This window comes from Phalaenopsis equestris, unplaced genomic scaffold (assembly GCF_001263595.1).
Source record: "Phalaenopsis equestris unplaced genomic scaffold, ASM126359v1 Scaffold000151, whole genome shotgun sequence".
Taxonomy (NCBI): domain Eukaryota; kingdom Viridiplantae; phylum Streptophyta; class Magnoliopsida; order Asparagales; family Orchidaceae; genus Phalaenopsis; species Phalaenopsis equestris.
Window position 1 is genome coordinate 335,945 of NW_018164593.1, and position 16,244 is coordinate 352,188.

Genomic DNA, 16,244 nt, shown 5'->3' on the forward strand with positions numbered 1-16,244 from the left:
CACAATTCTCATGTATTTACATCTAGCACAGAAACTTTCATATTTACACTCAAATCTTTAAGATCACATTAAAAGTTCACTCGAGCTTTGTTCAAATGCAAACACTAGCATTGTTCGAACACTAACAGACTGCACAAATAATAATGCATGGCATAAAATTATAAATGTAAAAAAAAGTAAAGTCTTGATGTTAGATCTGTAAATACATAAGAATTAGATGGTATTTATGTTAATGCCCCATAAAATAAATGAACATATTCACATTGTGAAATCTGCTGCCAAGAAAGCCACAGAACAGCAAAGCGGGAATGAGAAAATGAAGGAAAATCGCAAAGAAGAATGCAAACAAGAACACCGAGAATTTACGTGGTTTAGTCCATAAGACCTACTTCCACGGGAGGGAATCAAGAAACAATTCATTAAGACAAAATCAAGGATGAACCAATCTCCTCAAACTCTCTATCGATCTTGATCTCGATACAAGCTTTCTTGATTCCAAGCCCTCTATCGATCTTGATCTCGATAGAGGCTTTCTTGGTTCCTCGCCTTGCTCTCAAAATTTCTTGCTCCCTTAACCATCTCAACTCATATACATCATTACATATATATAGACCAATGAACCATACAAGATGACTGGTTAAACACCTTTAAATAGCCAAATGTGTGGTTTACCCATTAGCTATTTAAACCTCCTTATAAACACGGCTTTGTCTTAGTTGACTTTGTCTTAGTTCACATAATTGGGAGTCACCATAACATAAAATAAACAGCATATAGCTGAAGGCCTCACACATTAGCTTGCTATGTCTAAAATACGTATCTGTAACTTCAAAATAAGAATAAATCTTTTTATTACAGAAGAAAAAGGGCAGTAAAATAGTATGTTTTTCACAATGAGCAAATCATCCTCACACATTAGCTTGCTATGTCTAAAATACATATCTGTAACTTCAAAATAAGAATAAATCTTTTAATTACAGAAGAAAAAGGCCAGTAAAATAGTATGTTTTTCACAATGAGCAAATCAAACAATTTAATCAAGCGCAATGCCATTGGAAAATATTCATGTCAGTCTATTCATGTACAAATTTTACAAACTTGGGGCGGGAGAGATGAAAAATTATTACTTGAACCCATGAGCTTCAGGTCTTAGATCATAAAGGAATACAGAAACAAAAAGACATAACAAATGCATCTTTACCATCAGCCTCCACATCAATGATAGGAAATTTCACCAACAATTCTCAATTTTAAAGTGACTTAGGATCAATTAGAAACGAAACCATATCACTGAATAATAGGATTGCACAAATTTGAGAAAATCAGAACAAAATTAAAGCGCAATGCCATTGGAAAATATTCATGACAGTCTATTCATGTACAAAATTTACAAACTTGGAGCGGGAGAGATGAAAAATTATTACTTGAACATATGAGCTTCAGGTCTTAGATCATAAAGGAATACAGAAACAAAAAGACATAACAAATGCAATTTTACCATCAGCCTCCACATCAATGATAGGAAATTTCACCAACAAATCTCAATTTTAAAGTGACTTGGGATCAATTAGAAACGAAACCATATCACTGAATAATAGGATCGCACAAATTCGAGAAAATCTGAACAAAATTATGAACCAAAAAACAATCAAAACAATAAAAAAAACACGTGAGAATATAATGCGGAAAAAACTCGAGAACGGGAAAAAACCATGGAGCTACACCACAAGAAAATTTTACCATGAAATTCAGAATATTTTCACAAAGAACTAACACCAATTTTCTCTCTACACACAAGGAAACTTACAGGATGTGCTCCAAACTCTTCCTGATTCGACCCGACGCGAAAAGCATATGTCAAGATCCCAGAAATCCTCCTCTCCGACGCTTCTCTCATTCACCAAGAACTTGTCGAAGAAGCATCACGTAGGAACTTCCTTACGTCGCTCGAATTCGAGACTTAAAACCCAAGAAACAGAGTAATTGCATCAGACGCAAAAGCACCTATCTCTTGGGAAAGAATTGAGTTGTGCCCAACAACTTGTACGCTTGTGCGCTCAAGAGGGACGCAAAGGCACCCCTTTCTCTATATTCGCCCCAAATCCACAAGAACAAACAAGGACTAATAGCGATTGACAACAATCAACAGTGATCGACGACGGTCGGCGATGACAAAAGTGATGTTAGACTTCACCTCCTTCTCAAAGCTTTAAGTTATTTCTCAAGCTATATATATATATATATATATATATATCCGGCTCATGCATAGTTGCTCTCCAAATCTGTCTCCATACATAACAATCAACATAAATGAATTCAGAAACAGAAAGTAGAATCGGATTTCTTCTTGATATCAGAACATAAATGAATTCAGAAGCAGAAAGTAGAATCGGATTTCTTCTTGATATCAGAATCCAGTTCAGCAAAACAAATATGTATCATCATAACACAATCTGTTATGACATCATCTTTATAAATACTAACACTGTTGTAACACAATATCGTGGATTATTGTCTCCAATGCATCATTCTTTACATTAGTCTTTTTGCATTCTATTTTCTTGTTCTTTCTTCCATACTTTATCATTAGAAACACATACATGATAAGAGAATTTTGACAAGTGGAATCATCACAAAACAGTCCTCAGCACTTCAAGGATCCACACTCTTCTCTTGATTTCTATTTCCTTTCGACCTTCTAAGGGAATTCTTAACAAGAGAAGTATATGTTGCAAAATCTGCAACCATTCCTATTTCCCCACTTATAATCTCACGGTCTAATTCTCCAAGCCTGCAATGCCCATTCAAGAGAGTATTATAAGTAACATCATCAGGAACAACACCAACATTAAGCATAGCATTCAGAAGTATATTTGCATTTTTCATCTGCCCCAGCTTGCAAAGACCATTCATGAGGATATTATACGTGACAACTCCTGGTTTAAGACCCTTACTTTGCATCTCATGCAGCAATTTAAAGCCTGCTCTCACCTCTCCTTTCTTACACTGAGCATTAATAACCAAATTATAGGTTATCTCATCAGGATCTACCCCAGAAATCGTCATCTCGTGCAGGGTTATAGCTGCCTCGGCCGCCCGCTCTTCTCTGCACAATCCTGATATAAGTGCTGTGAATGTGACCTGGTCGAGCGCAACCCCTTCAGCCACCATCTTCCGCTTGTTCTCGAGGGCCGTCTGGAGATTCCCACTCTTGCAACAGGCGTCGATAAGAGTTGTGTATGTCACCTTATCTGGCTTGAAGCCTCTTCTCCTCATCTCCTCCACAAGCTTCTCAGCCTCTGAAAAATCTCTATTTTTGCAGTGCCCGGTCAGAAGAGTGTTTAATGTGATCAAATCTGGCTGAATCCCTTCCCTTATCATTTTTTCATAATAATTCATTCCAACATCAACTTTCCCATGCTTGCAATGCCCATCAATCAGACTGGTGAAGGAGACCATATTTGGTGCGAGGCCTGTGTCACACATTTCATCAAACATCTTAGTAGCATCCTTGAGTCTTCCTGCTACACAATAAGCTCTGATCAGAATTGTGTAAGTGAAGACGTCTGCCGCAATTCCAGCCTGCTCCATCATGCACTTCATCTCCAACCCCGCATCCAAGTTGCCGCCTTTACAATAACTGTTCATCAAAGTGTTGAAACTAACTGCAGTATGCCGCAACCCACTTTTAGAAATTTCATCAAACACCTCACGGGCATTACTAAGCTTCCCCTCATTGCAAAATCGGTTAATCAAAACATTAAAATCTTGAATTTTAACAGGAAATCCAGCTTTGAGAATCTCCATCAGGAACGCATGGGCCTTGTCAGCCACAGGTAGACGGCGGACTAGAAGCGAACAAGCAGAAAAAGGGAGCGGCATATAATGGTTGCGCGCAAAGCGAAAGCACTGGAGGGCATCTTCGAAGAAGCCGGCATCGGTGTATGCGGCCATGATGGAATCCACAAGGACGGGGTGGAGGGGACCCGGAGAGGAAGCGGTGACTGCGAAGGAGAGGAGGGAGGTGGCGCTGGATTTGCCGGTACGGGAAACAAGGAAGAGAAGAAGAGGAGCTGCAACGGAAGCGAGGCGGTGTCGAATAAGAAAGAGTGACATGGAGATGTAAGAGAGAGGAGTGTGGAGGAAGTAGGGGGAGCCATGGGAGGAGAGGTGGTGGAAGAAGGAGGTGAGAGAGGATGGGGAGAGGCAGAGGGGGTTGAGGGATAGAAGGGAGGAGAAGAGGGAGGGAGTGAGAGAAGGAAGGAGTGGTTTGAGGGAGATCGAGAGAGGAATTTTATGGGAATTTTTTATGGCGAGGGAGATGGAGGTGAGGAGAGGGTGAGAGGGGTGAGGAGGTGTTGCAGAGAAGCAGGAAGAGGCAGGGGGAGAGCCGTTAGTGGAAGAGAATGTGAAGATTTGGTTTCGGTTGGTCATTCGAAGAACAAAAACTGCTTTTGCGCCTGTGATTTCATAGATTTGTTTTAACTCACAAAAATAAATGAAAGATAGAGCTCTTGATGGGCTGATTTCGAGGCAACTCATGACTCATGATTTCGAGGCAACTCATGACTCATTATATTTGATTTCGAGCCATAGGAGCACTAAATTAAATCCAACTCGATAAGGCCCTAAACCGAAACTGAGTTGTCTCAAATTTGAGTTATTTAGATCCATCCAGCTCAAAATCGGCTTGATCCTGCTTGGAATTGAAACAAGATGGCTAAGATTAAGTTATTTGGATCCATTCCGGGTCGAAATCTGCTTGTACCTCGTTACATTCAATTCTATTTAGCAATGTATATAATTTTTATAGATAAAATAATTCGAGCCAACCTCAAGCCAATTCGAGTTGATTCATGTATGACTCGAAATCGGTTCAAAAGCAATAGATACAAAGTTTTAGCTCATAGCTCGACAATTTACTTTGACCCGATCGATCTCGGTCCAAGCTAAAATTCGAATCAATTGTCATGATTTTCGAGATAAATTCATAGCTCTTGTTGTGGTTTTTTTTTTTAGTTTATGGTACAGACTCAACTTAACAAAATTATAGAATTTGATTGTTGAATTCATATTTATCTTACGAGGCATGCCGAACGATCAGAGCAGTATCAATCTTAAGGGAGAAAATGAAAGAGACTAAGAAGGAAATAGAAATAAAATACCACGCATATATTTATCTCGTAGGAGCGAACTGGGATATCCCTGAGCCCTTTGCCCCAATTTTTTATATAGAATATATGGATTACAAGATAAGAGGAGAGAGATATCCTTATAGAAGATGTGTCTAGAAAAAAAAAAATGCCAGAAGCCCCCTCCTCCCCATACATAGTATGATTCCTCTATTTTTAAGAGATAGAAGGATCAAAGTCTAAATGTACATACTTGCCTCTATTTTAATGGAAGAGTTAAAGGTCTTTATGATGTTTTTTTTATGGTCCCTACTTTAATAGGGGGGTTACAACTACTTATGGTGCATTTTTATGGTCGCTGCTTTAATAGAGGAGTTACAAGTCTTTATGGTATATTTTTATATTCATAGCTGATTTTTTGTATCATTTTATCATTTATCTTTTTATATGGATCATTAGATTTTCTCAAGATTTGTGCAGACTATTTTTGGGAGTACACTAACATTAAGGACCTGTCTAACTACATCTAGGATTTAATTCAAATAGAATTTGATAAATTTTAAAAACTTGAACTCATTAATTTAGAATTATTTGATGTAATAATAGTTAAATCTTTGTGAACTATTTGGCTACATAATTTTGCTTCCGTCCTCTTCTAAATAATTTATGGGACTTTCTTATACATATATATAGATACACACACACATATATATAACCCTCAAGCGGATAGAAATTCGTCCAAGAAATGTTTCATTCAATTTGAATCATGTTGTTCTTATTATCATTTTCTATGATGACAAAGGTAAAAGTTCAACGAAGTATATTTACTTTTATTTTTAATATTCCTAATGATAAAAGTTTATATGAGCATCAATATCTTCCTTTTTTTCCATATTTCTAGGGCAATCATTGACAAACTTATTCTCTCCATAATTAAGGAGGTTGTTAATCATGCCGCATTTGTTACTACCATAACAATGTCATCTCTTGTGCACAACAAATATGCCGTGCAACTCATTCTAAAAATCACTCCCAATACCTACCCATCATGTAGAGTTCAACTTTACTTTTATCTTAGAGGATGCAATCTTCTTGAGTATTTTGATGCAACCTTTCCCAACCACTGCCTATGATACCACTTTTAAATCTACTTCACATACCTTGTATTCAACCTAATCGTCTCTTTTTCAATATAATGTTCACCTCTATTTGAATCTCTTATCGCTTGCACCTCCTCCTTAATATTGGCTAAGAGTGTATATGATATACTTGTTGGTTTAAATGCAAATTAAACTTACTCCTGAAAATTTTTATCAACTAGCACTTGTCAGCAAAATTTTTAAAGATGTGATATCATTCATCATTGTCTTAATGGTATTCTATTTAAATTTGAGAAGATATATGGTGTTATCATAAAGATATATTCATCATTTGTGCAAGAGATCAACTAGTACCATCCAAAGCATTTCGTGGCAACTTTATAAAGTATGGAGATTGCATAAATGCACATCAATTTATGCTAGTTCTCTTGTTTAATTACGATCAATTACTCTAGAAAATACAGTTATCCTCACTATAATAGATATAATAATTCTGCCTCAGCTCAACATTTCATCACATTAAAAAATTGGACCGGTCATCATATGTCAACTTTGAGATCTCTTTAACCATAGTATTAAATGCTTTCAAACTATCCAACTTTTTGAAGATACAACACAGATAAAATAATTGTGTGAATCATTCCACGGTCAATAGTGTTACTTAGCTTCTTAACATCAATGCATCACACCATGTTACTATTCCTTTGACATAATGTTACTTCACTTGGAATATGTAGTTTCTATTGACATTATTAAAGGTAATGGATTTGCGTTAAAAATTACTAAAGTTTAGAAAATTTAACTTACCTATCCTGGACAAACATATATTACGCATATGTTTGTTATATACATTCAATTAAACATAATTTTAACTTGTTCTCTAAATTTTGTAAATTTAATTAAGTTTATATTAAACTCTCACCCTTTTGTTTTATGGTAAAGGATCTATATATGAAGTGAGAAAGCCGAAACAAAGAAAAAAAATAAGATTTCAATTCGTTGCCTTTATTACTATTAAACTATCTGCCCGTGATTGGCTTCATTGCCTTGGCCATTCATCCCAAAGTTCTTTAGCATTCTCTTCGCCACCAGACATTATTTTCATCTTCATAAAAAAATTTTCACTTAATTTCATGTGATTCTTGCTCCTCTAATAAAATTTTATCAACTTTGATTGGTGTTTGAATACCACTAGCAAAGGTCCTAAGACATTCCATTTATGAAGCATATGGGACTGGCTTATATAAGCTTAATTGAACAATTAAGATTTTATGTTTTTTTTTTTTGTTTTTAAGAGGTTTTGTTCAAGTTTAAGCTTTTTTACTATATAACTTGTCTTTTGTATGGCTTTATCTTATAATTGGATAATCCATCAACTCAACAGTAGTAATGTTTTTCTCTAAGGCTTGACTAAATTAGTTTTCATGGGTTTACCTCCTGAGCTCATTGACAATTCAATTCTTATGCATGCAAACTATGCAAAGTTATTATCGATTCAAAAAAGCTCAACAAGCCTAATGTATTGTACGCAGCACATTCTTAAGTGGTCATAGATTTTGCAACTCCAAGTATCATTCTTCATCATTTTTTTTCAATCAAAATTTCATGAAAGTTTATTTTTAGTACATTGATAATCTCATTGTCACTTGTAACAATTAAAGCTTAATAAATAAGTTCATTAACTCCTCTCCACTAGTTTGAAAGTATGTAAATGGGGTTTCTTCATTACTTTCTTGTAGTTCAGATTATTCCTAAAAAATTTGGTGATTTTCTATCTCAAGAAAAATATAATTGATTTATCTTTTACATAACCAACATAGAAAAAACAAAAGAGAATGATTATCTCAATCCTCCTATACCAACCTTAAACTCAGTGATAACTCTTCTCCCATTAATTTGACCAAGGGACACATCACAATTAGACCATTCAATATTTGTATCGTGCTAATCTTAACATATTTGTTGTTATTAATAAACTGCTTTAGTTCTTGCAGCCACGAGCAAAAAATCTCTAGACAATAATAAAAAGTTTTTGAGACATCGTAAACAAACCACTCATCATTCAATTTCTACAAAAAAATTGTATAATGGGTTTTCATTGATTTTCCAATATATATTGAATTGTTTTCCCTCAAGAATGGATTGTGTTTTCTACCTTGGCACAATTCAATCTCCAAGTTATCAAAAAATAATAATTTATTGCTTGCTCACTTAGATTAGTCACCATTAAAGGCTTTTCCTTTAAACATTAATGATCAATCACCATTGAAGACTTTTCTAGTATGTACTTCAGATTATTATGTTAGCCTATATTGTAGATTTTTTAGTAGTTTTGATTTAAATTTTTTATTATCATCATTTAGGATTGTATAAAAAGAACATTTTTTTTAATAATTAGAAATTTAACTCCACCCTTAACACACGCCTCAAACTTCAATTTTTAACATTATAAGGGTCTTATTCAATGATTTAATTTTTTTTATAATGTAGAAGCATATTTTTAAGTTGTGAGAAGGGCACAACTATAATCCATAATAGATCTTGGTCATTGACATCTGATGTTCATATTTTTGGTCATCAAATTTCATCCTCCATCATCTAGCTGTTGATGTCAACATTCAACTTCAATATCATGTAAGGCTCACCACTTGATGGCAACTATAATTCCTAAAATTCCTTCATACAAACATAATGAATGCCTCTCTTGATTCAAGTTTATTAAATTATATTAACAAAATTTTCAATAATTAAGAGGATACTATTTGTGTTGCTTAACACATACTTAGAGACTATTTTTTAAATTCAACAATGCATCATGAAATTGTTTACTATAATATTTTTTTGAAGACATAATGATAGAACATTGGAAAATATTAATAGTAGTTAAAGTTTGACAAAAACATTTGTTATAACATTACATCAAAGAACATAATTGAGTTCATATATTGTTGTATAGCTTATAAGATGCTTACAAATGTTACTCAAAGTAATATTATTTAACAACTTTTTCTAATAAAAACTTGTAACCAAATGCAAATTATACACTCACAACAATGATGATGATAAAAAATTAAATGATTGCAAAGATCCATAAAGAAATCAACTAGTAATAAATTATTATATTCTTCCAACACGCCTTCCAGAAGATGGCTTCCCGAGCAAAAATATAAACAAAGGGGCCATCTCCTTTATAGTAATATGAGAGATGAGAGATTCATAAAGGCTTAGATTATTGACTTCATCTATGTTTGGTGCAGCTGCATCTTCTCACTTTTCACCTCTCGTCAACTCACTTTGATCAAAATTCAGAATATAATTCACATAGCCACCCAATCGAACAACTCACTTTGATCCCCTTTTGGTCATATGAGTTTTTTTAATGATTTGAGTTCTTTAATAAACTAAGAATTGAGTGAGCATGAGTTCGTTTGTTTCTTCTCTTCGATACACTCGATTTGACTATAGTTATGCTAAAGTTATACTTTAATTGACTGTTCAATTAACCATCCAAAGCCTCTAAATCTGGTTCAATGGCATGATTCAGGTTATATCAATGGGCTCATCTTGTTGAGATGGTTATTTTGACTATAAATTTGTTAAAATCAAATCTTTGAATGATTTATAATTTATATCGAAATATATATATTTTTTAAACCACGCATTGAGATTTATGCTAGATGATAAAAATTATTAATGATGCATCACATTTCTTTCCAATTATCTCAAATTTTATTGTCAAAAAAATATAAAAATTTAAAATATCACCAACACATATTAATTACTCAAATGTGATGAAACTAATTAAATCATTTCAAATTATTTTTAATAAAAAGATATTATAATAAAAAAAAAGTCACGATTGTTGTCTTTTTAAAATCATTTTTTTAAAATTGACATATTTAAAGTTTGATATACTCATAACTTATAATTCTGGCATTTATACGTATAGCATAAGTTCAATAATTTTATTTATTAATTTGTTATGAAGGCGAGAAGATTGAAATTAATGAAAAATTAAAAAAATTTAAAAAAAGTGCCGGCGACATTCGGCTTCGATGCGCTACAATGCCCAGAAAACGCTTATTAAAGTGCTCCTCGCACTGCTCCATTTCATGCAATCTTCTTCCCTGAACTCTCTCTCTCTCTCTCTCGCTCTCTGTCTTCCTCACAGTGTGATAATGTCACTCCTTACAGATCTCATCAACCTCAACCTTTCAGATTACACGGACAAGATCATTGCCGAGTATATATGGTGCGCTTCTTCACTCATCATACATCTCTCTCTCTCTCTCCCTCTCTCTCTCTCTCGGTGATTGTGCTCTCAAAAAAGTTTGTTCTTCGCGAACAGCACTTGTTTGGCTCGTTCAGTAGTAAACGAGTCGAACATGGACAACTCTTTGTTGGTTAGTGTTTGGCTCGTTTTAGCTCGAAAATAAAAAAAAATTATATAATTATTTCTATGATAATAGATTACATATACTATTTATATAATAATATATTATATATATTTATATCTAAGTTCAAAACTTAATTGTTTGTGTGGTAATGTGGTCACGTGTCTTTTTTTTGCATACATGTGCTTCAGTTTTGAATCCAGCATTGTACATCTATTTTTTTAGTTTAATTTTAACGAGCCAATTTCGAGCCGAACAGGAGCCGAACACGAACACGAATATTTAAATCGAGCCGAACACGAACACACTGTTCACGAGCAGGTTTCGAACACGAGCTGATTTCGAACACGAGCAATTTCGAACGAGCCGAACAGGAGCGCAGCCTGAGCTCGCTCAAGCTCGGCTCGTTTACAGCCCTACTCGGTGAAGACTAGAGCTGTGAATTTCTCTCGAAGATTGTTGATTGCTCGAAAATTAATTAGAATTTTGGCTCGGATTAAGATTGGATTGAAGTAAACGAGCCGAGCTACGAGTCAAAATTTTGAATCAATTTTTTTTACAGTCGGCCCAAACTTGGCTCAAAATTGGATCTTTGACAGCCCTAGTGTATTAAGACCGTGAATTTAACAAATTTAGCTTGAAGATCATTAATTGCTCAAAAATCAATTCAAATTTTGGCTCGGATTGAGTTCGGATTGAGATAAACGAGGAGAGCTACGAGCCTACATTTTGGAATGATTTTTTTAGTCTATTCTGAGCTAATCCTAGCTCAACACAAAATCAAATCGTTAACAATCCTAAGAGATGTAATTCTGCTTTTATTCTTGCTTATCTTGCTTCCTCTGTTTTGCAACATTTAAATTGAGTCTTGATCTGTGTTGCTTCAATAATTTTTCTTCTTTGTCTCCTTTTATACATCAATTTCTCCTGTGGCCTGCAGGATCGGAGGGTCTGGTCTGGACATGAGGAGCAAAGCAAGGGTATAATTTTTGTAACCAAATTTTTAAAATAAACCCAATAAAATTATTTTATATGAAAATGGCATATAAAAAAAACGGAAATTTACATAATAAGCACCCAATTTTTATATGTAATTATTATTTGCAACAGACTCTTCCAGGGCCAGTGAGTGATCCCAGCGAGCTACCAAAGTGGAATTATGATGGCTCCAGCACAGGCCAAGCTCCTGGGGCAGACAGTGAAGTGATTCTGCAGTAAGCCTCTTCTTCTCTCCACATGTGCTCCAGTTACCATGGATGCACCTGGTTTCTTTTGAGCAAGATTTACATACATACCTCTCAAATATTTTGACTTGCATTTCCAACACCTAAACTTCAATTTTTAGGCACATGCCACCTTACCTATGCATGAAAAAGATGTATTTTTTTACTTTAGGTGTTTGATTGTAATTACTATTGTTCATTTGCAGCCCTCAGGCTGTCTATAGAGATCCTTTTAGGAGGGGAAACAACATTCTTGTAAGTTTTATAATTTATTGCTTTGGATTTAATTTCATTACAGCTGATTAATCTTACTTGAGTAAAAAGCTACTCTTTTTGTTGTGCTTTTTCAATTTGTTTTTTGCTACATGTAGGTCATGTGTGACTGTTACACCCCGGCTGGAGATCCAATCCCCACCAACAAAAGATTTAATGCGGCTAAGATTTTTAGTCATCCTGATGTAGCTGCAGAGGAGCCTTGGTAATCATTTAGAGCAGTTTAAATCTTGTTATTGACAATCTTTCTTATGCAATAATGATTTTAAATTATTTATCTGTGTTTGACTATTTGCACTTTCAGGTATGGGATTGAGCAGGAGTACACCCTCCTTCAAAAGGATATCAATTGGCCCATTGGCTGGCCACTGGGTGGCTTCCCTGGTCCTCAGGTGATAAATAATATAATTTTATTTCTTAGGGAACTTTGCATTCGTAGCACACCAGTTTTATGTAATTTACATATCTTACACCTACAGTTTCATATCTAAATACGTAGCAATTTGGTGTTTTAAAGCAATACATGAAAGACGTGTTTCACTATCAAAAAGTTGGAATAGTGTGTGTGTGTTTTTTTTTTTGGGTGATATTAAAGATTTGAGTGTAAATCTGTAAGTTTAGGAGTGAGATATGTAAATACATAAGAATTGTGTGCTATGTAGCTAAATGACCATTTTTTTTTATTATTGGTATAAAAAAAATCTTTTTTAGAATATTTGTAAGATTCGGAACTCTCTTCCAAGGATATCTTGTCCGATTTGGCCTAGTGGCCTCATAATTTTGTCCCATTGTTGTAGTTTCTCTGTAGGTCATCCATCTTAGAAGTGCTCTTACATTAGCTCGCTTAATTTTGTACTTTCTGATGTAATTCCAACAGTTACATCAAAATATGAATTGACGTTGAAGAGTTTAGATTCATTCTACTTAAGGGGTTTCACAATCCCCTCACTTAAACAACTGATGTTCTCATCATTGCTCTCAACCCTGAATCATCCACCAGACAAATACTCTTACCTTCATACAAACATAATGCTCTAGTAGCATGAATAATGGGCTGAGAGCTTTGTCTTAAACTTTTTTCTTGAAAATGTGCATTTTATATTACTATATTAAAATAAGTACAAAACTATACAGGAATGCATTTATGATGTATAAAAGTGAGCCCTGCCATCTACAGGTATGGCAGAAAGGTCTCTATCATCATCTATATGCATAAAAAAGAAAGAGCCACTAAAGGCACACCTAAAAATGAATGGACTGAGAGCTTTGTTTTAGTTCTTTTTTCGATACAATAATGATACAAATGGCTTAGAGCTTTTTCTCATGCAAAACTGTTTGTGCTCTTTGTTTGTTGCTTTAGCTTGCATCATGTATATCTTTATATTTTCTATATAATTTGTTAGCAATTACTGTCAAATTACTTGCTGTCTCTATTAAGTTATGATAATCCTTTTTTTTAGGAAAACAATTAATTATGGCATAACATTAAGCTAATGCGATCAAATGTCCACCTTTTGTTCCTTCCACTCAAACTCATCAGCATAAATTTTATAACAGGGGCCATACTACTGCTCAGTCGGTGCCAACAAATCATTTGGTCGTGATATTGTTGATTCCCATTACAAAGCCTGCCTATATGCTGGGATCAACATCAGTGGCATCAATGGAGAGGTGATGCCTGCTCAGGTAATTAAATTCTTTCTTTTATTCCTTTTTCTCAATCGATAAAAAATTTATCTTATGTTTTGAGTGTTGTGTGTCACAATATGAAAATTTAGATATGAGATATGTAAATACATAAAAATTATGTAGTGTGAGAAATATAAATACATTAAGAATTATATGTAGCATACAACTCTTATGTATTTACATATCTCACAGCTAAACTTTCATCCCTTCACGGACCGAACTACCCGCCTTCCTCTGCTCCATCGCGGACAGTTCCTCCTCCGTCTCGCCGAACCGCACAACCTGCGGCTAAAAGTTTTGGTGCGAGATTTGTAAATACATAAGAATTGTGTGATATGTTTGTAAATGCCCCAAATGAAAATCATGAATGTTGTACTATCCTTGCAGTGGGAATTCCAAGTCGGTCCAGTCGTCGGCATCTCTGCGGGTGATCAGTTGTGGATTGCCCGGTACATTCTCGAGGTATATACAAAGCAACTACATGAATTCTGTGGCAACTCCTTTCATTATTTTTACGAACTTGAATGTCTAGTATTGCATTGCTGACCGTTAACTTTGTTATTTCTGTAATCAGCGGATCACTGAAATTGCTGGGGTGGTTCTTTCACTTGACCCAAAGCCTATTCAGGTTGGATTCACTTGATCTTCCATTTGTTCATTCTTCATAGGATTGCGATTTATGAAACTGTTCTCCATTACTGAAAACAAGTTCTTTTTGCGTGCTTTAATATGAAAAATCTTGAATTTATCTTTCTAATTTGCTTTAGGGAGATTGGAATGGCGCTGGTGCCCACACAAATTATAGGTAAAAATGTCAATATGGATCACATAATTGCAATTTTTTTATTGAAATTCAATTTGTTGTTTCAGAACTCTGTGAGTTGCTAATTCTTTAAGAGTTTGTAATGTTACTTCCAGCACAAAATCCATGAGGGGTGATGGGGGGTATGAGATGATAAAGAAGGCCATTGACAAGCTTAGCCACAGGCACGAGGAGCACATTTCTTTCTATGGCGAAGGCAACGAACGGCGCCTCGTTGGAAGCCATGAAACTGCTGATATCAAGAATTTCTCTTGGGTATGCTTCCAAAATTTGTGATTAAATGCAAAATCTAAGGAAGAATACACCTATCGCTTCAGAATATCCTATTATAAAGGCATTTACGTACATACCACATTATTCTTATGTATTTAGATATTTAACAGCCTAAACATTCATATTTACATGCATGCTACTCAAAGATTAAATGCAAAATCTAAGGAAGAATACACCGATCGCTTCAGAATATCCTATTATAAAGGCATTTACATACATACCACATTATTCTTATGTATTTAGATATTTAACAGCCTAAACATTCATATTTACATGCATGCTACTCAAATCTTTTAACATCATAATAAAAAGTATCACAATCACTTCTCTCTTAAAAGTGAAATACACCTTTTCATGCATAGGTTTATGACAAGAAGGTTTTCTGAGTGTATATATCAAACCTCGTGTGTTAAATATTTAAATGAATATGAATTTTATGGCATGTTTGTAAATTTCCCTATTATGAATTAACCTTTGAATGCCATGACTTGCAGGGTGTTGCGAATCGCGGCGCATCAATTCGTGTCGGTCGTGAAACTGAGAAGAATGGCAATGGTGAGCTTCATTGTTGTATCTAACTTCAATTGATCTTGCTAGACACCAATGGCGGAGTCAGAGGGTGGCTGAAAGGGGCATGCATCACCCTCAGAATTTTACCAAACTCTTTAATATCATATTATATGTTACAAATTTGGTCTCTCATAAACTTAAATATTTAATAATAATTCAATATGAATTGTATTTTTAATTAAATATTCATGTTTATAATAGTATTAAAATATTTTAGAAAAGTGGCTCTTTATACATAAATACTCATCTTCTCTCTGCTTAAATTTTAGTTCCGCCACTGAACTGTACTTGTGCTTGCAGGTTACTTCGAGGATAGGAGGCCTGCTTCAAATATGGATCCCTATATTGTGACATCCATGATTGCTGAGACAACCCTTCTCTGGAAGCCATGACAAGAAGAATTGATATCTATGATTGAACATTTGTGCTTTATTACTGAGTGGTTTTATTATAGACTTGTCTTGTCTTGTGATGGATTTAATGGTTTTTTTCTCTTTCTTTGTTTTTTATATAGGAGGCAGATGAAAAACAATTGTGTGATGACAATACTGTTATCCATTTGCCTTTTCATTTATGTATCTACAATTCTTCATGTGATCTGAAAGATAGTTACTTGAAATGTTAAAACGTGATAAGCAAGGTTCTATTTTTTTCAAATCATTCTAAATCTGTAAATTATTTAATCTTGTTTCTTCAGTTTCTTATCGATATAGTTGAATGGTGAAAAGAGTTTGAAATAAATCCCCAAACTTCAATGTTCTCTTTTT

At 34.5% G+C, this 16,244-nt stretch overlaps 2 protein-coding genes across 2 annotated transcripts; one reads left to right on the forward strand and one right to left on the reverse strand.

The window, feature by feature from the left end:
* Positions 1 to 2,368: 2,368 nt before the first annotated feature.
* LOC110021892 (putative pentatricopeptide repeat-containing protein At1g09680) lies at positions 2,369 to 4,183 on the reverse strand. Its single transcript, XM_020720597.1, has one exon. It carries the CDS (start codon positions 4,114 to 4,116, stop codon positions 2,653 to 2,655), a length of 1,464 nt encoding a protein of 487 aa, XP_020576256.1. The 5' UTR covers positions 4,117 to 4,183; the 3' UTR covers positions 2,369 to 2,652.
* A 6,227-nt stretch (positions 4,184 to 10,410) lies between these two features.
* On the forward strand, positions 10,411 to 16,012 carry LOC110021870 (glutamine synthetase nodule isozyme-like). Its single transcript, XM_020720564.1, has 13 exons — positions 10,411 to 10,484; positions 11,567 to 11,606; positions 11,737 to 11,840; positions 12,056 to 12,104; positions 12,221 to 12,327; positions 12,427 to 12,514; positions 13,680 to 13,808; positions 14,199 to 14,273; positions 14,386 to 14,439; positions 14,579 to 14,616; positions 14,730 to 14,889; positions 15,402 to 15,462; positions 15,778 to 16,012. The coding sequence occupies exons 1-13, from the start codon at positions 10,411 to 10,413 to the stop codon at positions 15,867 to 15,869; spliced, it is 1,071 nt and encodes a 356-aa protein (XP_020576223.1). The 3' UTR covers positions 15,870 to 16,012.
* The last annotated feature ends 232 nt before the right edge of the window (positions 16,013 to 16,244 follow it).

Excerpts from the sequence above, each read along its gene's own strand:
- LOC110021892 (XM_020720597.1), bottom strand. The coding sequence starts at position 4,116 with ATGTCACTCTTTCTTATTCGACACCGCCTCGCTTCCGTTGCAGCTCCT.
- LOC110021870 (XM_020720564.1), top strand. The coding sequence starts at position 10,411 with ATGTCACTCCTTACAGATCTCATCAACCTCAACCTTTCAGATTACACG. Across the intron at positions 12,515-13,679 it reads GTGGCTTCCCTGGTCCTCAG|GGGCCATACTACTGCTCAGT; the intron begins GTGATAAATAAT and ends ATTTTATAACAG. Across the intron at positions 14,440-14,578 it reads TTGACCCAAAGCCTATTCAG|GGAGATTGGAATGGCGCTGG; the intron begins GTTGGATTCACT and ends AATTTGCTTTAG.